The sequence below is a fragment of the Triticum urartu genome, chromosome 5A (genome assembly GCF_056163025.1).
Source record: "Triticum urartu cultivar PI428250 chromosome 5A, HENAU_Tu73, whole genome shotgun sequence".
NCBI lineage: Eukaryota > Viridiplantae > Streptophyta > Magnoliopsida > Poales > Poaceae > Triticum > Triticum urartu.
The window spans coordinates 150,355,224-150,380,179 of NC_141877.1; the positions used below are offsets into that span (position 1 = coordinate 150,355,224).

Genomic DNA, 24,956 nt, shown 5'->3' on the forward strand with positions numbered 1-24,956 from the left:
AAACAGCCTTCGAACACCGAAAACGTGTCCGGCTCTGCAAAACGAGTACCACACACACGCAGAGAGTATAATATTTTACGAGTCCAATCCACTGACAACTTTTGTAGTGTGACATCACGTCACTGCCCGGTCATTATTTTGAGTCGTTTTTAGCCTCCCGCTCCATGTTTCAAGATGCCGCTTGATTGGCACATCTTGTCAAAGCAGAGATCATGTCCCCTTGTTGCGGGATTATCATCAATACGGGCGTGGGTAATCCAACCGCGCCGTCTGCACGACCCTTGGGGAATAGGCGGGTTTTAAGGCGAGTGGGGAGGCGCTTGATATTCGCAGCCTTTATAAAGGGATAAGGATTTCACCTTTTCACCCATGCCCTCTTCCTCCCTGCCCATCCATTCTCGAACTCCAGCGCCCAAGCTTCCATCTTTTCCACCTCAAAAAAGCACTCCAGCCATGTCCGGATCTGGAGCGCAGGGCAAGTGGATGGTTTCCTCCGTCAAGGAGAAGGACATCACCAAGCTCCAGGAGGCCGGGTACTTAGCCAAGGAAATCGCCCACCGGCTTCCAGCAAAGGGGCAAATCATCCCCACCTCGGAGCCCCATGAGAGGGTGGTATTCATCCCCCACTTCATCCGCGGATTGGGATTCCCTCTCCACCCATTCGTCCGCGGACTCATGTTCTACTATGGGCTGGATTTCCATGATCTGGCCCCCAACTCCTTCCTCAACATCTCGGCATTCATTATCATGTCCGAGGCCTTCCTCTGCATCCCACCCCACTTCAGATTGTGGTTAAAGATCTTCAATGTGAAGCCGAAGGTGGTGGGTGGCCAACACGCAGAGTGCGGAGGCGCCATGGTGAGTAAGATGCCCAACGTCTCATAGCCCAAAGGTACCTTCGTGGAGACCGTCAAAGGGTGGAAACAGCAATGGTTCTGTCTCACAAAGCCTCGCGACGCCACCTGGGCCGCGGCTCCCGAATTCTATTCCGGCGCCGATGCGGCTCACCTCCTGGCTAGAGAAGGGCCTGGACTAGTCTTCGTTGGACGAGCTGACAACGCTCCACACGCGCATCAGGAGCATGGTGGACAAGAACATCAAGCTTGTCAATGTGATCCAGGTGATGCTTGCTTGCCGGATCCTTCCGTGCCAAAGCCGGACTTGCCATTTGTGGGAGTTTGATCTGACCAAGCACCAGACCTTGCAACAGTTCTTCGGCACTATGCACGAAGACATCTGGAAGGTGCTCTTTAAGGCCAACGAGACGTGGCCAGCAACAACCGAGGACCGCGGGCACGACCTGGCCCATCCCGCCAGTTCGGTAAGTTTTTCGTATTTCAAGGTGTATCCTTTACTTGCATACTCAAGGAAGACGCATAAGCTTCCCCATTTATTTTTTCAGGGCTGGACAAAGAAGGCGGAGCGGATCCAGTGTCCGGCTCCACTGCCTGAAGACCCAGCAATCCCTCTTCTAACGAAGATGCTGATTCCGGCGCCCTACCAAGTTCCGGAGAAGAAGGCCAAGAAGAAGGCCAAGGAGACAAGGAGTGGTCTCCGCCGTAAGGGCACTTCGGACGTGACGTCCGAAGACGCCAAGACCCACTCCTCCCACACCGAGGACGAGGAGGGGGAGGGGGAAAGTAACTCTCCCCTGGAGGGGGGAGGAAGAAAAGGGTGGCCTCCACGCATCTGGAGGCAGAGGTGTCCAAGAAGGGGAAGGTTTCCCTCGCGGACAACTCCGCGTGGGACATCGACAGCAGCTCCGAGTGGCGCCCCAGGGATAAGCCCCTGGTCGAATCATAAGTACTCAAAGACGCACACACATATCCAGCTCCTTTAATTAATGGTTTTAACATGTTGAATCATGCGCTGTAGTCCGGCTCGTTTCGACCTCGAGCGATCCTCATCTTCGGGGAATTCGCTGGATCCGAAGGTGATGGACAGCGGGTCCCTTTTGGTGGTCTCTTCTCCCAAGGCCATGGATAACACCGAGGTGCTGTCCCGAAGGACCTCTCCATGCCAGGGAGAGACGCAGGAGGCCACCAGGGTGGCGCCAGAGGGTGAACCCTCGGCCACCGGACACATGGGGGAGCAAATCCCCATGGAGACCGCAATGGGGGCCATATCCAATCCGGCCCCCAGCCGAATACAATTCCAGAGACCTATATGGCTCCGGAATTCGGCAAGCAGCCTCCTTCGAAAGAAGGAGGTGCACCGATTCCACCGGTGACCTCTGTCCATCCAGAGGCACCGAATACTCTATTGGAAGCGCTGTGAAGCGCTTCCATTATTGAGGAACACCGTACTCTCATGGGTACGGTGGTTGAGAGGATTCAGTCCGCGGAGAGCGGACTGACCGAAGCCTGCACACGCCTTCTAACAGGCTTTGAGGTATGAAAACACAATTTGTGCAAAAGGAATGTCATAGTATAGAGAGTAGCCCCTGAAACACTGTCCGGTGTTCGAAAAGAAAAGCCAGAAAGAGGATCAACTTAATTTTCGTAGGATACTAACCATACGTGTGTATGTGAATAAGCAGGCGTCTTTGCTGGCTGCGACCTCTCATGCTGCTGAGGTTCCCGGACTAAAGCATAGCCTGGAGCGCACCGAGGAAGAGCTCGGCCGCGTGAAAAAACAGCTACAAGACCATCAAGGTATGCAATGACCTTGTGTAGATTTAGAAAGGATGAATGATTTGTGTTGACCATAGTGCCATGATATTTTGTAGGAGCGACGATCGATGTGGAGACCCTCAAGAAGGCGCTGGCCGAAGCCTAGGAGAGAGCGGCAAAAGAACAAGCCACTCGCGAAAAACACGAGGCCAGGGTTGGTGAGATCCAGCAGGAGCTCTAGGACGCCATGAAGAAATGCGAGTCCTTGGAGCGCAATATTGCGGACCAAGAGTCCGAACTTGCCAAGGCCCGCCAAAGCGCACATGATGCCCGGGTTGAAGCCCAGGACGCCCTCCAGGAAATCCAGGAGGCTAGAAAAATCGCGACGGGTAAGGCCTTTATTATGCAGAGCAAGTATGTGAAGAAAAGGTTCCTCTTACTCACCCAGATTTGGAGTTCTCCAGGGACGTTTGCAGATCTGCTGCGCACTGTTGCCGATGCTGTGGAATTCTTCTGAGCCAAAGAGGGGAGCTCAATGGAGAAGCTATTCTGGTTTCAATACCTTGCGCCAGAGCATCCGGTGCCCTTTAGCGATCAGCTGAAACAGCTGACCGAACTGCATAGGGTGGCCAAACCGGCCATGAAGGATTTGATAATCCGTCTATGGCCTGCCGACGCCATACCCAACAGCTACTTCGGGCTCGTGAAGCGGCTGGTCAATGCCTGTCCTCGGGTTGAGGCCATCAAGCGGCCAATCTGCATTGAAGGTGCATGGATGGCCTTCGCCTCTGTCAAGGTGCAATGGCGAAGATGGACGCCGTCAAGCTTGACACCGAGGGACCGCCTGTGGGCAAGGAGCACCACACACCCGAGCGGTATTTTGATGATGTCCTGAAGGGATCACGCATTGTAGAGGGCCAGTGTTCAAAAGACATTATCTTTGAATGAAGTCATTCATGTTATCCCTTCTTATATTATGAAACAAAGCCGTTATGTAATATAATGTTTGTTGTTTGAAAATTTTACCTCCTGTGCGGCTGTTTTGTTAAATCTAAGAGTTGGCCAGTCGTCGGCTTTAGCCCCCACGTAGGTAGTACGGGGGCGTTCGGGATGGAATCTAAACACTCTTGATCCAAGAGTTTGGTCCTTGAAGGAGGTGTTTAGCGCAACGAACCAGGCAATCAGACTATGTGGCTTTATCACTCTCACTTAGAACGGCAATCAGACTATGTGGCTTTATCACTCTCACTTAGCCATAGGAGTTCGACAATAGAAAAGTAGGTGCAGGCCCTAGTTAGCATTTAATCCGGACTAGGGTGTTGTAGACACCTGATCGGGTAAAGGCCGATTCGTCGCATAATGCGCGAAAAATCGCAAAAGATTTGTAACCTCCGAATAGCTGACCGGCTCTCGCCGTATCATGACAGTCAGTTTTCGGCTTTCTCTACTGAGGTGTTTGCTCGGATAAACCAGAAACACAATCGCAGTAGTTCTCCCTTTACTACCCTAGCCGATAGGACGGAACGTAAGGTAGCAAGCACAGGAGTCGGGCAACCCAACTATTGACCAAAGACATGATTCGGAGCCGATGCATATAATGCTAAAATTTGGGGTGCCGAACTGTACTGTAAAAAGTGTTCGGACTTTGTTGCCGTAGTATGGGGCACAATGAAGGCCCTGGCGAATTAAAGCGTGCCAAAGTGTATGGGTGCAATCGATAAGAATAATAAAATGAACTAGTGAGCTAGTGCCACGTATGTTGGGCCGCAAACTATTTCCCTTATAATTTGATTAATACGTCAAAGCGTATTTGTACAAATAGTGCGATAAGCATTAGGGCTATTTAACATGCCAAGACCAAGGGGGAGCTGCATGCGGGTCCTGAAAACAGGTAGAATGATCGTTAAGAAGGTCATCTAGAGATTCCCCCACACGCCTGTACTGCTTGCCGCCTTGGTATATCTATCCTTCGAAAGGACAGATGATCAGGCCGTCGGGAGGAGCCTGTGAAAAAGAGACCAAAAATGGTAAAAAGGAAAAGGAAAATTATGTGTGTGAGCCGTAGGGTGGACCACAATCAAGTTACGCCTCCGTCTATGTCCGTGGTATTTTGAGTGCGTAGTTATGTACGTGTGGTACGTATTCCGCCATTTGGTCGGGACTGAGACGGAGGCCGAATTGCCAATCGAGCTCCTGACGGGCTGGGCTATCCTACTGTAGAGTAGTCCGGACTCGTTTGTGAGTGTCCGGGAGCTTGGCCGCCAAATTAGGGTTCTTCTTGATAAGGCCGCTCTATACTTCTGGTGCTAGGGCCGCGGTGTGCTCCTCAGTACGGAGGGAGCGCTCCATGTTTCCATTGACTGTTATGACACCGTGTGGACCGAGCATCTTAAGTTTGAGATAAGGATAGTGTGGAACCGTATTGAATCGAGCAAAATGCAGTTCGTCCGAGCAGTGCGTGATAGCCACTACGGAAGGGGACGATGTCGAAGATCAATTCTTCACTTCAGAAGTTGTCTGGGGATCCGAAGACAACTTCCAATGTGATTGAACCCGTGCAGCGGGCCTCTACACCTGGTATTACTCCTTTAAAGGTAGTTTTTGTGGGCTTGATCCTTGATGGATTGATGCCCATTTTGCGGACTGTATCCTGATAGAGCAGGTTGAGGCAGCTACCACAGTCCATGAGGACTCGTGTGAGGTGGAATCTATCAATTATTGGGTCGACGACCAATGCGGCTGAACCACCGTGACGGATACTGGTCGGATGGTCCCTGTGATCGAAAGTGATCAGGCAGGACGACCATGGGTTGAATTTTGGGGCGACTGGCTTTATCGCATAGACGTCCCTGAGCGCACATTTGCGCTCCCTCTTGGGTATGTGGGTAGCATATATCATGCTCACCATTTTAACCTGGGGGGAAACTTCTTCTGCCCCCCCATGTTCGGCGGACGGGGCTCCTCATCGTCATTCTCGCTTTGCGACCCCTTCTCCTTGTCTTCGGCATTTAACTTGCCGGCCTGTTTGAAGACCCAACAACTCCGGTGGGTATGATTGGCTGGTTTATCAGGGGTGCCAAGGATCTGGTATGCAGTCCAGGATGGAAGAGCCCGAATTGTTCCTTTTATATGTCTTCTTCCGCTGACCGGACTTGGAGCCACTGAATCTAGCGTTGACCGCCGTGTCATAAGTATTGTCACCATTGTTTCGACGCTTATGCCTGTTGTGTCGGGGCTTGCCATTGCTATTCTTGGCTTCGGAGGTGCCAGGTTCGCTTGCATTATGATTGCCATGGGATAGCCAACTGTCCTCGCCTGCACAAAAGCGGGTCATTAGTGCCGTGAGGGCCGCCATGGACTTCGGCTTTTCTTGGCCGAGGTGTCGGGTGAGCCATTCGTCGCGGATGCTGTGCTTAAAGGCTGCTAGGGCTTCGGCATCCAGGAAGTCAACGATCTAGTTCTTTTTAGTTAAGAACCTTGTCCAGACTTTCCTGGCTGACTCTCCGGGCTGTTGAGCTATGTGACTTAAGTCGTCGGCATCCCGGGGTCGGACGTATGTACCTTGGAAGTTGTCGCGGAAGGCGTCTTCCAAGTCCTCCCAGCTGCCAATGGAGTTTTCGGGCAGGCTGTTCAACCAGTGCCGAGCTGGTCCCTTGAGTTTTAGCGGGAGGTATTTGATGGCATGAACATCATCACCACGGGCCATATGAATATGGATAAGAAAGTCCTCAATCCATACTTCAGGATCTGTTGTTCCATCATATGATTCAATATTTACGGGTTTAAACCCTTTTGGGAATTCATGCTCCATTACTTCATGAGTGAAGCAGAGGGGATGTGCGGCACCTCTATATCGGGCCAGGTCGCGACATAGTTCGGATGGAGTCCGTCTGCGGCTTTCAGCTCGGGCGTGATTATGCTTGTCATGTTTGGCTTGATAGCCATCGTCGCGCGTCAAGGCACGCCCCCGTGATCCATAGATTGACCTGGCCGGACCTGCTTTATTCTTCAGGTCCTGCTGCAGGTCATATGTGTGTCCCCGAGCCGTTGTGTCTCTACCTTTACGGCGAGATAGTATGGGCCGGTGATCGGCTTGAGTTGCCGTTTTATCCCGGCCACGTGGTGGTCGCTCAGCCGCATTACGTGTTGCTGGTATGGGCCCAAGTGCCTCGTCATCAAATTGAGGTAGTAGTTTACGCTTCGGGTTACTTTTGGTTGGGTGCACGAGGCCGTATTCCTCGGCTGCCATGACATTAGTCCATCTGTCATTGAGTAGATCTTGATCAGCTTGAAGTTCCCGCTGCTTCTTTTTCAGACTCCTTGTAGTGGCTATTAGCCATTGCTTAATGCGCTCCTGCTCGAGAGGTTCCTCGGGCACGATAAAGTCTTCGTCGCCGAGGCTCACCTCATCCTCGGAGAGAGGAAGATAATTGTTGCCCTCCAAGTCTTCATTTTCAGCATGTTCATCGGGGCTAACTTGCCCATCTTCCCGGTCGTCCTGTTTGGAGGTCGGCTCGACGGGTTCTTCGTTGTCTTCGGCATCGTCCAGAGTGTTCTTGTCTCTCGTGCCGGTATTGCTATCTTTGGTGCAGCATGATTTAGAGCGGTGCCATCGGCGTTTTGGTTGTATCTCGGGAGGTTTGTCCTTTACTAGATTTTCCTCATTATCGCCGTCACCCTCCTTGGGTGTATCCACCATGTACACGTCATACGAAGAGGTGGCCGTCCAGTGTCCGGTAAACGGCGGGATTTGGGCCTGCTCTTCTTCGGCATCGTCGTCCATACCATCGATGTCTTCAGAGCTGTAATCGAGCATGTTAGTTAAGTCCTTGACAGTGGCGATGAAGTGGGTGGTGGGTGGGACATAAAATTCCCCGCTCTCAGCCCCTAGTCTGGGTTGGGCGTAGTTCGTACGTTGCTCCTTCGTAATGACGAGGGATCGCATCAAGTCTAGATCCTTGCTTAAAGGCGAGGTTTAGCCAGGGAGAAGAGAATCTGTGGAGTACGGAGGGAAGGGGATTCCTTGGACAAGCTTGCATGATGCCGACTCCGAGAGTTCGGAGCTAGTGTCCGAGGAAGAGTCTGACTTCATGATGGTTGCCAGTGACGCTGCTTCCTCCGGCTCTCCTGTACTGGGCCTAGTGGCCACAGATAGTCCGACGGGTTTAGAAACCCCGTCTTCGGACCACGCGACACGCTCCGGCTCTAAGGCCAGAGCGGAAGTTGGGGTCGTGAATCCTTGGAATATCAAGTCTCCTCGGATGTCAGTGACATAATCCAAGTTTCCAAAACTAATCTGGTGACCCGGGGCGTAGCTGTCGATCTGCTCTAGATGGCCAAGCGAATTGGCCCGTAGTGCGAAGCCGCCAAACACAAAGATTTGGCCGGGGAGGAAAACCTCCCCAAGGGAAGCATTGTTGTAGGTGATTGATGGAGCCATCAAACCTTCTGGTGACGACGCAGTGAAACTCTCAACGAAAGCACCAATGTCGGTGTCAAAACCGGTGGTTCTCGGGTAGGGGGTCCCGAACTGTGCGTCTAGGATCGATTGTAATAGGAGACATGGGACGCGATGTTTACCCAGGTTCGGGCCCTCTTGATGGAGGTAATACCCTACGTCCTGCTTGATTGATATTGATGAGTACGAGGGTTACAAGAGTTGATCTACCACAAGATCGTAATGGCTAAACCCTAGAAGTCTAGCCTGTATGATTGTGATTATGATTGCCTCTACGGACTAAACCCTCTGGTTTATATACACACCAGAGGGGCCTAGGGTTGTACAGAGTAGGTTTACAAAGGAAGGAATCTACATATCTGAACGCCAAGCTTGCCATCCACGCAAAGGAGAGTCCCATCCGGACACGGGAGGAAGTCTTCTGTCTTGTATCTTCATAGCCCATCAGTCCGGATTGTCGAATTTCGGGTTCTGGCAGACCCTTGAGGTTCGAACACTGGGGTGCACGCAGAGATCTCTCCCCTATCGATTTACATCCAATCTCCTCGCATGATCTAAGCTAGAACAATGAACAACACAAGGGACACAAGGTTTATACTCGTTCGGGCCACCGTTGTGCTGTAATACCCTACTCCTGTGTGTGGTGTGGTGGATTGCCTCAAGGGTTGATGATGAACAATACAAGGGAAGAACAGCCTCGCGAGAGGTGTTCTTGAGGTGGTGCGATGAACTACTTGGGTGAGTTCAGTCGCCTCTCTCTCTCTACTGGGGCTCTATCAGATTTCTAGATGTCTTCGTCTCTTGGTCCGATCTCCCCTCTCTCTGTGGTGGCTAGCTCTATTTATAGAGGCCCTAGGCCTCTCCCCAAATAATGAGCGGGAAGGGCGCCAACAATTGGCCATTTTGAAGGGGAACATCTAGTACAAGCTTGTAACACCCTCGATGCGACTATATCTCCCACGTGTCGAGGCACGACTTAGAGGCATAATCGCATTGAAGGCATATGTCGCAAGTTAGGCAATATTCACAACATCCCATGTAATATAGATAATAAAAGGGGAGATAACATAGTTGGCTTACACTCGCCATGTCAATCAAGTACATAAATAACATTACATCATCCAAACACTCATGGCCCGACTACGGCGCCAAAATAAAAGATAACCCAACATGCGACACGGTCCCAATCACCCCCAACTGGGCACCACTACTGATCATCAGGAAAGGAAACATAGTAACATTGAGAGTCCTCGTCGAACTCCCACTTGAGCTCAAGCGCGTCTCCTGGAGCGGAATCGTCAGGCCCTGGATCTGGTGTAATAGTAATATGTGAGCCACAGGGACTCAGCAATCTCGCACCCTCGCGATCAAGACTATTTAAGCTTATAGGCAAGGCAAGGTAAAGTATATGTGGAGCTACAGCAAGCGACTAGAAAGTATGGTGGCTATCCTGTTCGCAAAAGAGAGCGAGAAGAGGAGGCAAAGCGTGAGCGAGAAACTAGAGAGCAACCTGCGCAAACATTACTCCAACACCGGTCCACTTCCCGGACTCCGCCGAGAAGAGGCCATCACGGTAACACACTCAGTTGATTCATTTTAATTAAGTTAAATTTCAAGTTATCTACAACCGGACATTAAAAAATTCCCATTTGCCCATAACCGCGGGCATGGCTTTCGAAAGTTCAAATACCTGCAGGGGAGTCCCAACTTAGCCCATGACAAGCTCTCACGGTCGACGAAGGAATAGACCTCCTCCCAAGACGTTCCGATCAGACTCGGTATCTCGGTTCTTCAAGACACTTCGATAGGTTAAAACAAGACCAGCAACACCGCCCGAATGTGCCGAAAAATCCTGATAGGAGCTGCACATATCTCGTTCTCAGGGCACACTCAGATTGTCCAAACTTCCAGTAGGCCAGCCCAGAGGTGCCCCTGGTGGCCACCAGCGGTTGACGAGGTGGACCAACACTCAGATGAGCACCGGCCCGGGGGGGTTTAAAATAAGATGACCCTTGGGCTCCGGAAACCCAAGGGGAAAAGAGGCTAGGTGGCGAACGGTAAAACCAAGGTTGGGCATTGCTGGAAAAGCCTTAATCAAGGCGAACTATCAAGGGCTTCCCATTATAACCCAACCGCGTAAGGAATGCAAAAATCCGGGAACATAACACCGATATGACGGAAACTAGGGCGGCAAGAGTGGAACAAAACACTAGGCGAGAGGCCGAGCCTTCCACCCTTTACCAAGTATATAGATGCATTAAGATAACATGGCAATATAATGATATCCCAACAAGTAAATAAATGTTCCAACAAGGAACGGCCTCCAAACTTCACCTGCAACTAGCAACGCTATAAGAGGGGCTGAGCAAAGCGGTAACATAGCCAATCAACGGTTTGCTAGGACATGGTGGATTAGAGGTTTAACATGGCAATTTGGGAGGCTTGAAAGCAAGTGGTAGGCATCGTAGCATTGGCATAGCAAAAGAGCGAGCAAACTAGCATAGCAAAGATAGTAGTGATTTCGAGGGTATGATCATCTTGCCTGCACAGTTGTCAGAGTTGACTGGATCCTCGAAAGCAAACTCAATGGGCACCTCATTAGCGAACTCGTCTCCCGGCTCTACCCAAACAAGACAAACAAGCAACAAGGACACAATCAACCACGTGCAAGGAACAAACAAAATGATGCAAAGATGATATGCTATGCGGGATGCGATGCGGGATGCAAATGCAAGATTTGACAAGGGATGCATGAACCTGGCCTCAACTTGGGAATCCAAGTGTGCCACTGGAAAGATGAGATGAAATCGCTTGAAAACGATATAAAGAACGTCGGAATCGGAGTTACGGTTTGGAAATGGCAAGCGATTCAAATATGACACCGGTCTGCGATTTACAGCAAGTAGCCATCTAAATGCAATGAGATGAACATGCTACAGCACCCAAACATGACAACAAAATACATGGAAGGGATGCATTCAAGATGCTTAACAAAAGTCTAGCACTAAGCTACGGCCAAATCATCCATTAACAGGTTCAAACAAACATGGCAAAAATGCATATGGCAAACAGATCTCAGACTTAGTGAACTTAACACTTGTCTGGAATTTCAGATCAGGTAGCCCTCTTCGGAGCAACAAAACTACATGCTACAGGACCTGAACATGGCAAAGTAAACCATGGCATGGAGCTACTCAAAGAGCTTAACAGAAGTCCCTTAGTGACCTTGAGCCAAAGGGATCAGAAAATACAATTGCAAGCATGTGAACATAGCAAAAACATAATCAGTTTTCAGACTTAGTGAAAACTGGCACATGCTGAAATATAACTCAAGTAGGCATGTTTACGAGCTCGATGCACTCACTACGGAGCAAGTCATGATAAGCTAAGCATACATCTATCAAGAACACACAAAATTCAAGCTAGACATGTCAAGAACAATAGCATAGCATGCACGGATCAACTACAACATCATCGGCAAAATTGCAAACAAGTTGACAATCTGCCCAGATTCACAAAGTAGCAAAAGTAGAGCTCGATTGACTCAAGCTAGGGTGCTCCATAATTGCAAAAAAAAGATATGGATGGATAGAGCACTACAATATTAATAAAACATCCTTAATGATCATCCTCAAAAGAGGCACGGATCACTAGTAAACAACATGAACATATGACAACATGAGGTAAACAGCTCAAGGACTTAGTGGAAATGCTAAGTCCCTGAAATCAGAATTAACAAGTGCACCACTTTGCAAGCTTGTGCTAGTCACCACACACATCACAAAAAAACATGGGTTGCACCTCTGGAAAGATGACAAAACCCTTAACAAAACATATGTAGAGCATCAGGGCATATCATGCACACATAAATCATGGCAAAAATGACAAAAAGCTAAATGGAGTAGTAGATCTGACAATTATCTCAAGTAGCCCTCTTCTAACAGCATTTCGGGCATCAAGATGAATTCAAATGAAAACGATGCAATGTAATGAAATGGTGTACTCTCTGAGATGAACATTTTGATATGCTATATGCCAAAAACGGAGTTACGGATGTGGAGATACAAGGCTATGAACAGGAGCATATGGACTAGAAAAATTCTGGGGACTTAGAAAAAAAAAGAACCACCAGATCTAGGGTTTCGGTGGCACGCAATCCGAGGTCAAACGAATCCCTCGCCGGAGTCGTTGGCCGGGGCGGCAGCCGGAGCGGGAGGAAGAGGCGGCCGAGGGGAGGAAGAGGCCGGGGCGGCGGCGAGGAGGCGAGGCCGAGGCGAGGGGCGGCGGAGCCGCGGAGGCCTGCGACGAGGCGAGGTGGCGGCGCACGGTGGCGGCGGAGCGGCGCCGGGCGGCGGTGGCTCGCGACGGAGGCGGCGGGGCCGGCGAACGGGGCGAGGAGGCAGGCGGCTTCGGGCGGCGGCGCGGGGGAGATAGGCCGCGGGGGCCGGCTCCGGGCTCCCCGGGCCGCGCGGCGGCGGGCGGCGGTACAGGGACACGTGGCGCGACGGGAGAGGCTGGGAGCGGCGGCGGGATTTGTCCGGCGTTGCCCGGACGTGTCCGGCGGCGCGGAGGGAAAAATTAGGGTTTCGGGGGAGAGGAAGATCCGGATTCAAAGGGGTTCTTTAAATAGGCATAGAGGGAGCTAGGAGAGTGCAAATGAGGTGCGGTTTTAGGCCACGCGATCGTGATCGAGCGATCTAGATGATGGAGAAGGCTTAGGTGTGTTTTGGGCCAAATTGGAAGGGTGTTGGGCTGCAACACACACGAGGCCTTTTCGGTCCCTCGGTTAACCGTTGGAGTATCAAACGAAGTCCAAATGATACGAAACTTGACAGGCGGTCTACTGGTAGTAAACCAAGGCCGCTTGGCAAGTCTCGGTCCAATCCAGAAATGTTTAATCCCCACACACGAAAGAAAAGTAGAAATGACCACCGGAGGAGAACGAAGCGCCGAAATGCAAAACGTACAACGGGGAAAATGCTCGAATGCATGAGATGAACACGTATGCAAATGCAATGCACATGATGACATGATATGAGATGCATGACAACGACAACAACACAAGGAGACAAAGACCCGAACCCGAGAAAATAAAATAACTTAACGCCGAAACGGCAAGAGTTGGAGTACAAATTGGGAAAGTTACATCCGGGGTGTTACAAATCTATCCTGACCAAAGGTGGTCTTCGGCTGCCAAAAGCACTGGTGATGACGCCGCCTTGGGCTCCACGGTGACCTCCATCCTGCCGCTCTGCTGGTCTTGGTCTCGTTGCACCAGAATGGTAACCTTTGCCTGATGACTTGGCCTGTGCTTGCCCCCTTTGCACCAAAGGGGAAACAAGGACACTGCGCAGGCCGGTGCCCGCCTGGTCTCGATCGTCATGGCGTGCGTCACGGGATCCTCGCGAGGTACCCCTGCCTTGATCTCTCCGCCTCCTCGCGAACCTGCCTGATGAGGCTGCCTTCTGAGGAAGCTTCCTGTCGTCCGCCCCGCGAGGCTTAGCCCCTCACGAGGGTCTTGAGCTTGAGCTGATGAAGATGGGCCGCGCTGGGCCCCCACTTGAGCCACGCCGTAGGCCGCAGGCAGGCAAGTCTGGGGACCCCCGTTCCCAGAACGCCGACAGTAGCCCCCGGGCCCAAGGCGCGCCCGGGCTTGGCCTAGCAGAGAAGCGAAGGGGCCAGCGCGAAGCGCCGCAGGCCCAAAAAGCCGGTGGCCTCGGGCGCTGCGTGGCGATTGATTGGACGTGGGCGTCTGCGCTTCCCCACGATGCCTTGTTACGCGCCCGGCTAAGCGAACCCGCAGTTGCACATAGTTGTTCCTCCTTTCTGCTACTCGCTCACGTCCTACCTTTCCTTCCTCTTCGAGCTCCAGCCTCTGCCGCCAACCCAGCTCGAGCTCTTCCCTCTCTTCACCGCCATGGCGCCGACGAAGAAAGGAAGGGGAAAGAAGCCCGCGCCTTCGCCCCGCACACCTCCGGTGGTGGCCCCTGCCGTTGCTCGGTCGATCATACTCAATCCAGAAGCATTGAACAAGGTCCACTCCACCCTTGCCACGATCTTCAATGAGTGCGGCAGGACCACAATCTGGCCTGCGTCCCATGCCTCCCTTGATAGGATCGTCGCGGAGGTCCGATTCTTCACCGATGCCCTATGGGCGGGTCTGGTTCCCCCCTTTTCCGCCTTCTTCAATGCGGTGCTCTCCCGTTATCAGATCCGCATGATGCACCTTAGGCCAGAGTCCATTACTCTTCTGGCTATCTTTGCTTTTGTTTGCGAGGCGATGATAGGCATTCCTCCTTCCGTTGCCCTATTGCGCCACTTCTTTTCCTTGCGCCTGAGTGACCCCACTCAGTGCTCAGGGTGTGTGAGCTTCTTCACCGTGCCAGAGACGGCCGCTTCAGGGATCGACTTCGGCCTTCCTTCTCCCGAGGCCAGGTTCAGAGAGCGGTGGCTGTACATGGACGTCGGAGTGCCCAACCCTTTACTCTCACACCCGACATCGCCTGCTATTCCCAACCCAGGCTGGGATCATGAGGTGCTCGCGAGCCCCCGGCTCGCCTTCATCTAGCGCCGCTTTCAGAGTTTGAGGGCGCTCAATGTGTCAGCGCCCAAGGTGGTGAAGGAGTTCCTCCAATGTCGCATTGCTCCTCTCCAGCGCCACTCTTGCCGGATGTGGGACTTTGCGGGGCATAGAGACCGCATGCGGCTTCAGGAAGAGGACTTGGCGCCTGAGGCGCTGCGGACGGTGCTCAGGGTCTTGACTGGTGATCCTTCCCCAGGCAGCCTTTGGAGCAATGGTGTCCTCTTGTATCTTTGCTCCGGCAGGGCCAATTTTGTGAGGCAGATGCCCAGCTTCGACGAGTGGGGCCTGTGTCTGGCTGGCTTCACGGGGCCCTGCGAGAACCCAGCCGTCGTGGTTGCTTCCCCTGCCACCCACAGCGGTCCTTCCTCAGGCGACAGGGCGGGGAGACGAGAACCGGCGGGAGTTGAGGCGACCGATGTCGAGGTGCCGACGCCGCGAGAAGCCTTGAAGGTGGCGTCTCCCGAGGCCCGCCCTGGAGCGGCGGCAGGTGCGAAGTCGCGGCCTATAGTTCCTGAGGCCGGGGCTCCCGAGGCCCTAGCCGTTCCTCGCGAGGCGATGTCGGACGGCGCCCCTAGGCTGACTCCTCCAGCGCTGATCATCTTGACGCTTCTTCCGCACCAGAGGCCGACCCCTGCGTCGAGCGCTTAGGTCGGTTCCGCGTAGACTTCGAGGCCCTCTGCAAGAGGAAGGAGGCCTTGGGGGGCAACGACCGCCCTTGCCGCTCGTTGAAGCGCAGGAAGTACTTTGCCTAGGACAAGTAAGTCTTCTTCTTTCTTTGCTCATTTACTTTGCTATCCCTGCGACTGATTATGTCCCTTTCAGGCCCTGCCCTGCGAAACTCGCCAAGTCAGCCCGGGAGCCATCCCCCCAAGCTTCGCCTTCTCCGCTGGCCCTGGGCTCACCGGGCTCGAGCGGCACCCCTGCTGCCAGACCGGTTGGTGGAGTGGTCCGTTCCATAGGGCACCTCGAGCCTGCGGGCCCGCTGTCCTTTCTTCATGAGTCCTCCTGGGGCACATCCGGCTTGCCCCGCGTTCCTCCTCTGATCATAGATGGTGAATGGCTGAAGTCTGTCTTTGGCTCCCCCTCCGTGGGTGGACCGACGCCAGGCCGGATCCCCAGAGAGGTCCGTTCGGCGATGGCTAGGGTGCCAGCCCCCAGCCCCGCGCCGGGAGGGGGCTTGCTGTCTCGGGGCCCTCCGCATGCTCCGGTGGAAGAGGCTGATGCGGAAGACGTGCTCAGACGCGCTCGGGAGCGACGCGCCCTTCGCGAAGAGTTCCTCCAGAGGGCGGCGGATGCGGTGAGCCGGATCGGGGCAGAGCTTGCTAACAAGGATGCGCGCCTCGAGGCCGAAGGTTTGTGCCTTGCTGAGGAGAGGCGCAAACTAAAGCTAGCGTTGCCCTCGCGCGTCGCCAACGTGATCTTGACAACGCGAAGGCTGAAGCATCGCTGGTAGCTTCGCGGGAGGCCTGCTCCCAGGCCGTCGAGGAGGCTCGGGAAGCAGACCGACGGCGCAAGGATGCGGAGGAGCACGCATGGGAGCTCCAAGCCTGGAGCAACTCCCTGGAGCAGCAAGTGGAACTGTGCCAGGCGGCCCTTGAGTCGATGGAGGGGGCCTTTGTTAACCGGGCGGAGCTTCTAAAGTGCGAGGAGGCGCTGACGCTGGAGGCCGCCGAGCGCAACCTTGACCTTGAGCGGTTGGAGACGAGGGAGCGCCTGGTGGCCCGGGCGGAGGATGACGTTGCCGCGCGCGAAGCCCGGGCCCAGGAAGAAGTCGATCACCGCGTGGCAGAAGCTCGCTCGGCCTCCGAGCGCGAATACGAGACGAGGTTGGGGCTGATCAAGGCCGAGGCCGAGGGCAGGACCGCAGCCCTCAGGGCCAAACTGGCCGAGGTGACGCGGCGTGCGGACTCCTCTGCAGCCGCCCTCAAGGTAGCACAGGCGGAGCTATCCTCTTCCCGGGTCGAGCAGCTTCTTCTCCAACAGAGGGTTGATGACGCCGAGGCCATCGCGCAGCGAAATAAGGACGAGATCCATCGGCGGCGGGTTCTGGAGCATGAGCATGCCCCCATGCTCCAAACGCTCAGAGAGCGGGCCAACACAGCTTTGGGCAATATCTGCGAGGCTGCTGCTAAGGAGCCGCATGAGGTCAACTACGCCGGCAACCTCCAGTTTTTCATCGATGTGGTGACGCTTCTGGAGAACCGATCCGAGAGGTCCCGTTGGCTTGTCGAAGTGAGGAGCCGAGCCTTGCTCGGGCGTGCCTTCTCCCGCGTCTGCAGCTATCTGCTGGGCAGGGACCCCCACTTCGACTTCGACGCTGCCATCGCACCCGTGCCCATAGCCGTCTGGGGCGACCTGGCGCGAAGGGTGGAGGACAACGTGGACACCCTCGTCAGGGCATTTGTGTCTGATGACGACAGCGTGGTCGTGGGCGCCGATGAAGGCGGCGTTGTGGACGAGCCTGGCGCTGACGGAGATGCTGGCGGTGGCGGCGACAATGTCGGCGACGCCAGCGATGCCTCCGAGGATGCCCCAGAAGACGCGGTGAGGGATATGTCCGACTGACTGCATGTCACTGCTGTTTATCCTGCACGAAGAAGGTTCGGGCTTGGCCCCGAAGAACGTAAGAGCATTTTGGGAGGGGAAGCCCCTCATGTAAAGGTTTGCAATTAGTACCCTGGTAAGCATAATGTTGCGTGTGAACTTAGCCGCTGGCTCGGTGATGGGTCAGCTGACTTGTGTACCTTCTGACCCCGACGAGTCCCAAGCGGGCCTGCGGGGGCCGCTACTCCTCGGGTGTCTTCTGATTAACTTGTAGATCCCACGATGAGAACCTTCGGAACGGGTGCGGTAACAGCGGTCCTGGTTGTAAACGTGCCTAGCCTGGCCCGGCTCGTGAGGGGCTCGCGAGGGGGGGGCAGCCGATGTTAACTTTGGACGCAAAGCCAAAACCAGAACGCGAGAGAGTGCTCGAACAAGACTAAACATCCCTTCCCCCAAACACACGCAAGCATCGAGCTCAAATCCAACTTAAATCCAAATCGAAGAACTTTGTCAACAAGGAAAGGCAAAAGCAAAAGGCCGCGTCCGGCACCTAGTCTAGTCTTCGACGTCTTCTCACCAGCGCGGAGCTAAGTGCTGCCACTGGGCGTGGGCAGGAGCCCCCGAGGCCCGAAGGCGGCTCTCCAGAGACTCCGGGGCGTGTACAGCCCCACTCATTATTATGTGAGAGTGTCACGGGCGGCGAGCTTCATAGGCACTGGGCCTTCTTCATAGGTACCGGCCTTGCTTCATATCGCCAGACGTATGGCCGCGGCATGGTTTGAGGCCCTTGCTGTGGCCCGCACCTACCGTGGTGTGAGGGAAGGCGGCGTCTGGCCACGTCGCCCGCGCCCTACAGCGCCCTGTGGAGCGCAGGCTGCCTGAGGCACAAGGTTGAGGTCGCCCTGGGCCGGTGACATGGCGTGGGCGGGCCACACTGCCCAGCGGTCGGCGTTGGCAGCCGGGTCGCTAGACATCTGAACGGTGAGGCGACGGAACGCGATGTGGAGGAAGAAGGATTCCAGCACACCCCTACCTGGCATGCCAAATGTTGGATTTCGGGTTCCGGCAGACCCTTGAGGTTCGAACACTGGGGTGCGCACGGAGATCTCTCCCCTACTGATCTACGTCCAATCTCCTCATGTGATCTAAGCTAGAACAACGAACAACACAAGGGACACGAGGTTTATACTGGTTCGGGCCACCGTTGTGGTGTAATACCCTACTCCAGTGTGTGGTGTGGTGGATTGCCTCAAGGGCTGATGATGAACAATACAAGGGAAGAACAACCTCGCGAGAGGTGTTCTTGAGCTAGTGCGATGAACTGCTTGGGTGAGTTCAGTCGCCTCTCTCTCTCTACTGGGGCTCTATCAGATTTCAAGATGTCTTTGTCTCTTGGTCCGATCTCCCCTCTCTCTGTGGTGGCTAGCTCTATTTATAGAGGCCCTGGCCTCTCCCCAAATAATGAGCGGGAAGGGCGCCAACAATTGGCCATTTTGAAGGGGAACATCTAGTACAAGCTATCCTGACCAAAGGTGGTGTTCGGCTGCCAAAAGCACTGGTGATGACGCGGCCTTGGGCTCCACGGTGACCTCCATCCTGCCGCTGTGCTGGTCTTGGTCTCATTGCACCGGAATGGTAACCTTTGCCCGATGCCTTGGCATGTGCTTGCCCCCTTTGCACCAAAGGGGAAACAAGGACACTGCGCAGGCCGGCGCCCGCCTGGCGCCCGCCTGGTCTCGATCGTCATGGCTTGCGTCAAGGGATCCTCATGAGGTACCCCTGCCTTGATCTCTCTGCCTCCTCGCGAGCCTGCCTGATGAGGCTGCCTTCTGAGGAAGCTTCCTGTCGTCCGCCCCGCGAGGCTTAGCCCCTCGCGAGGGTCTTGAGCTTCAGCTGATGAAGATGGGCCGCGCTGGGCCCCCACTTGAGCCACGCCGCAGGCAGGCAAGTCTGGGGACCCCCGTTCCCAGAACGCCGACACGGACCATGTTACATAGCCCGGACATGCGAGGACCCCTTAATCCAGGACTCCCTCAGTAGGCTTCGACCCCTAAGTACATCACAAATGCATCGGAGGCTAGTCCCTAGCCTCCACCGTCGAGCTCCTGAGGCTAAGTGAAAGCAATAAAACTAAATAGTCTGATTGCCTGGTTTCGTTCCCGCACTACCGCCTCCGGGCACCAAGACATTGGCTAAGGGTAACAGTGCGGAAACCAAACACCCTTCGTGATATTCACTTGGGGGCTGAAGCCGACGACTGGTAGCTTTTAGAATTAAACACACGACCACCAAGGAGTCAAAATTTAACTACTACAATATTAAATGAGTCCGTCAGGCACATACATAGAGCCCCACTTGGCACAAACCTGCTAAAACTACTCCAGCATTACATATTTCGAACACTGGCCCTCTACTGCCCATGCTTCGGCCATCACCTGTGCGAAATACTGTTCGGGATGGCGATACTCTTTTCCCTCGGGCAGGGGACCAGTGGCCATCTCCATTGGATTGCTCTTCGACCAATGCACCATGATCTTAGAAAATGCAAGCCTATCCCCCTCAATGCACGCCGATATCTTCACAGCGTCAATCCGGAGCGGCGCCTCTTGCAGCTTCTGCACAAGGCCGAAGTATGTGTCCGGAATAGGTTCGGTCGGCCACAGGCTGATGTAGAGGTCCTTTAGGGCCATCTCGGACATCCGATGCATCTCCATCAGCTGCTTTATGTTGATTGCCGAAGAGGGGAGGATGCTCGGAGTCCGGAAACTGCGACCAAAAGAGCCGCTGCAAGGAGTCCTCCTCGCGGGTGGCATAGTGCCTCGCCGCGACTGCTGCATTCTTCGAGAGATTGGCAAAGACGCCTGCGGAGCGCCAGACCCTCGTCAACTAAGCAAACCGGTTGCCTTCGAACACACACTGTAGTAAATATTGCTTACCATTCGCAATCTGCATCGCCTGCCGAAGCTCCTCCCAGACACCACGGGCGTCACTTCACACCTCTTGGAGATCCTTCTCCGCCTTGGACAGACGGGAGGATTGCTCCACTCACCCCTTCTCAAGGGCCTCAAGCTTCTCAGCAGCATCCTTGAGCTCCGCTTGGACCTCGGTTACCCGAGACTCATGCTGCTTAGAAGCAAGCTTGGCTTGCTCCAGCTCGGATACCGCCTTCTCAGCGGCTGCCCCCTTCTTGGCCGCCTCGACCTCAGCTTTCTTCAGGGCCTCTTTCAATCCCTCGACTTCAGCAGTAGCAGCTGCAATATCATTAAGATTAAAAATATCAGTAAAATGGTCCGGCCGGTCTGATCTGGCAAGTACATATATTTTTATAGAGCTTACATTGCGCCTCGTCAAGCCGCTTGTTGACAAGATCCAGCTCGTGATCGGAAAGTTTGAGTTTTCGATCCATCTCCTCTAACGTCGGGACATTAGCATCCGCGGCCATGGAGGATGCCTGTGTTAACATTCGAAGTATCGACATTATTAGACAACTAACAGATTTCGATCCTCTACAGGTCTCTTTGAGTTCCTGGCAGAGTCTTGGGGGCTGCTATGTACACGGCCTACCCGAACTAACAATTAAAACCACATTACAAGGAAAGATCATTACTTGACTTACCTCAAAGCCTGTTAGAAGGCCTTGGACAGCGTCGTTCAGTCCGAATTGGGTGGACCGAACACTATGCATAACCGCACCCATCAGAGTGCGGTGCCCTTCAATGATGGCGGAGTTGTTTACCAACTCCAACGGGTAGTCCGGCTAGCCAGCCGCCCCTCTTGCGGAGGTGTCCGGCTCCGGCGTTGGCTCCCCGACCCCCTCCTCGTTGGGAGGAGTCTGTGTTGTCGAGGGCCTCGGGGCTCTGGAGCAGTCGATGGAGGGGGTACGGATGGACCGGACTCTTTTCCCTCACCGGCCAGGAGGGACCCTCCCTCCTGGTCTTCGGTGACCAAGGCATTGACCTCGGTCATCACAACATCTACCTCCATCTCTGTGTTTGGAGGAGGAAGAGTTCTTCGAGACCGCACCTCCTCAGCCTCTTCGGGGACCAAGGGAGGCGCGAAATGCGCCATGGACCCGCTGTCCGCTAGCGCGGTGGGCGGAGACATCCCTTCTGAGGTTTGCTTGGTAGGGCGCGAATGTGGGGGACTGCGAATCTGAGGAGTTAACTTCCAAACCAAAACGAACTGTTAAAATATGACAACTGAAAATACAGACACATTACCTGCTGGCAGGGGAATTGAACCTGAGCTCCTTCTTCGGGAGCTCCTCGGATGCCTTGGACTTCTCGTCATCCGAGCTGTCGAGTATGTCCTACTTTGGCCGGTGTCGTCTCTTCGGGGCCGGGGAAGGTTGGACCTCCTCGGGGTCTTCAGACGCCGGCCTCTTTTTCGAGTGCGAAGAGGCACTCTCCTCTTCATCCTCACCCCCATCCTGTACGGATGAGGCCGCAGTGTCTCCTGACCGGCTGCCCAGACGAAGCCGGCGGCGGAGGCCTTTCTTGGCCTCCTGGCCTTCTTGCTTCTTGTCCTTCTTGGTGGTTGGCTTGTGCGACACTACTACCAACATCCTCTCTAGCTGCTCCGACCGGGGTGCCTCTGGTAGCAGCACTGGATCGCTGATCTTTTTGGCGTTGGTGAGCCAGCCCTGTAGGACCCGCGTAACAAGATTGAATCAGATTCTACAAAAAAGTAAGTATTCGAACGCTCTTTGAAGAAACATGCCACTTACTTCCTTTGGGCGTTTTCTGGCATCGTAGCCAATGTCCTTCCCCTCTGTCGGCCACCCCTCCTGGGGCTGGAATATTTGGCCCCATATCCTGTCATGAGTTGTGTCGAAGAGGTGCCGCGCAGTGGCCTGGTCTTCAGGTTCATACTCCCACATAGGCTTGGCCCTCGCCTGGTAAGGAAGGAGCCCGCGGTGGAGCATGATCTGGAAAACGTAGACCAGCTTCGCTTCGGTCTCTATCACACTTTTCACGCGCTTTTGCAGCGCTTTGGTGTCAGCCACACAACCCCAATCCGGACCCTTATTGGTCCAAGAGGCCAAACGGGTGGGAGGGGGTCCAGATCAAAATGCGGGGGCTGCTCCCCATGCGGCCTCCCTCGGCTCGTTGATGTAGAACCACTCCTTCTACCACATTCAGACAGTATCAACAAAGTGGCCCTCCGGCCATTGGACCCAGGTCAGTCCGCTGATCATAGCCCTCCGCAATTCGCATGCTCCATGTTGACCACTTTGGGCTTCATATTGAACACTTTCAGCCATAGGCTGAAGTGCGGCTCGACTCAGAGGAGCACTTCACAGACGACGATGAATGTCGAAATGTGTAGGAGTGAATTGGGGGCTAGATCGTGAAAATCCAGCCCATAGTAGAACATTACCCCCCGCATGAAGGGGTGCAAGGGTAATCCTAGTCCTCGAAGGAAATGAGGAAGAAAGACTACCCTCTCGCCCGGCCCGGGCGTCGGGATGATCTGGCCCCTTTCAGAGGCTCTATGGGCGACGTTGGCCGGCAGGTAGCCGGCCTCCTTCAACTTCAATATCTCCTTGTCGGACACAGAGGAAGCTTCCCACTTCCCATTAGCGCTGGATCCAGCCATGGTCGAGGGAGGTGGAGTGGGATTGGCTACGAAAGCAAGGAGAAAAGGGGTGCTGGAGCTCTGGAGATCTGTGAGTGTAGTAGGAGGGAGAAGGCGTGGGGTATAAACTATAGTGGCCACCCTTTATAGGCTATGGGCAGGCCAAAGATCCCTTTTTTCACATCGTTGGCTTCTCCTCTTCCTGATATCTCCGCAACATTATGAAAGGGGGGATTGAAATCATTAACCATATCCCCCAAAAGGCAGGACACGATCTCCACCTCGAAGGGATGTGTCAAGGGTGGCGTCGGCCTCGAGCCGTGCTTCGAGAAACAGTAACTGCTCGGCGTTATGGCCGGGAGCAGCTCTTTGTTAAAAGAGGAAAAGTTGTCAGATAAAGGCACTATTTGCGCTCGAATAAAATGTTTTATTACTACCTTCACTACTAAGAAAAATAGCTGTTTCGGATTCCGAACATCGCGTGGCACCGAACAGGGAACATCTGCTGAAGAACTCACCTTGCAAGCCGGATACAATTATCAGAGCAGATGTCGGACACAAGTTCTAGCATTGAAGGCAAGTTCGGGGGCTACTGATGGAGTCATGGACTAAGGGGTCCTCGGGGTGATGACCCATTGTATACGGGCCGGACTAATGGAGCTGTACTATGGCAGGAGTTCTATTAAGTCGTGGAGTATCCTCCAAGCGCAATATCTCTTTTATTCCTGATATGTAATCTATCTTTAGTAACCCTAGCCCTATCGGTGTTTATATAAACCGAATGGTGTAGCCATTAGGGAGAGAGCAATCTTCATCCCCCGTATCCTAGGGTTTGCTCATACTAATATCGAGGTCGATTAACCCAGTAACACATATATCGACTACAATCAAGCAGGAGTAGGGTTTTACCTCTTAGAGAGGGCCCGAACTTGGGTAAATACTGTGTCCCTCATCTCCTATTACCATCAATCCTAGATCCACAGTCCGGGACCCCCTACCCCAAGGTCTGCCAGTTTTAACACCGACAGGGGGGCTCCAAGGGGAGCACAACCCACCAGGGCGCGCCCAGGTGGGTTGTGCCCACGTCGGTGGCCTCCCGCAATGCCTCTTCGCCCTATAAATACCCAAATATTCCATAAACCCTAAAGGAGTCGACGAAACACAATTCCAGCCATCGCAAGTTCTAGAACCATGAGATCCAATCTAGACACCATCACGGAGGGGTTCATCATCCTCATTGGTGCCTCTCTGATGATGTGTGAGTAGTTCATCATAGACCTACGAGTCCGTAGTCAGTAGCAAGATGGCCTCCTCTCTCTCTTTTGATTCTCAATACAATGGTCTCTTGGAGATTATTTGATGTAACTCTTTTTTGCGGTGTGTTTGTTGGGATCCGATGAACTTTGAGTTTATGATTAGATCTGTATCCATGAATATTATTTGAGTCTTCTTTTGATCTCCTATATGCATGATTATTTATAGCCTCATATTTATTCTTCGAATATTTGGTTTAGTTAGGCCAACTAGATCAATTTTTCTTGCCACGGGAAGAGGTGCTTTGTTATGGGTTCGATCGTGCGGTGTTCTTTCCCAGTGATAGAAGGGGCAGCAAGACATGCATGTATCGTTTCTATTAGGGATAACAAGATGAGGTCTATTACTACATGAATAGATATTGTCTACATCATGTCATCGTTATTATTGCATTACTCTATTTCTCCATGAACTTAATACACTAGATGCATGTTGGATAGAGGTCGATGTGTGGAGTAAAAGTTGTAGATGCAGGCAGGGGTTGGTCTACTGATTTTTGATGTGATGCCTTTATATTGATCATTGCCTTGGATATTGTCATAATTATTCGATCTTCTATCAATTTCACAATAGTAATTTGTTTACCCACCGTGTGCTATTTCCTGAGAGAAGCCACTAGTGAAATCTAGGCCCCCGGGGTCTATTCTTTATCATATTTGCTTTGAGATCTATTTTATTTGCTTTTATTTTCAGATCTATTATTCCAAAAACCCAAAATACCTTGCTGCATTTTTTGTTACTTATTTTATTTCGCTTTTTATCGAGATCTATTTATCCAATCTACACAATTTTTATCCCGTCATCTTGACAATTTCTGGCGCTGTTACCCATAGAGGGATTGACAACCCCTCATAGGCGTCAGGTTGCA

The 24,956-nt window shown here is 53.3% G+C and overlaps 1 protein-coding gene and 1 pseudogene across 1 annotated transcript; one reads left to right on the top strand and one right to left on the bottom strand.

The window, feature by feature from the left end:
• The first annotated feature begins 15,788 nt into the window (after positions 1 to 15,788).
• On the top strand, positions 15,789 to 16,994 carry LOC147970640 (uncharacterized; annotated as a pseudogene).
• A 3,248-nt stretch (positions 16,995 to 20,242) lies between these two features.
• Positions 20,243 to 20,645, bottom strand: LOC147970641 (uncharacterized). Its single transcript, XM_087523541.1, has 2 exons — positions 20,534 to 20,645; positions 20,243 to 20,448 (listed from the first exon to the last, which is right to left on the bottom strand). The coding sequence occupies exons 1-2, from the start codon at positions 20,637 to 20,639 to the stop codon at positions 20,243 to 20,245; spliced, it is 312 nt and encodes a 103-aa protein (XP_087379667.1). The 5' UTR covers positions 20,640 to 20,645.
• Between the last annotated feature and the right edge of the window lie 4,311 nt (positions 20,646 to 24,956).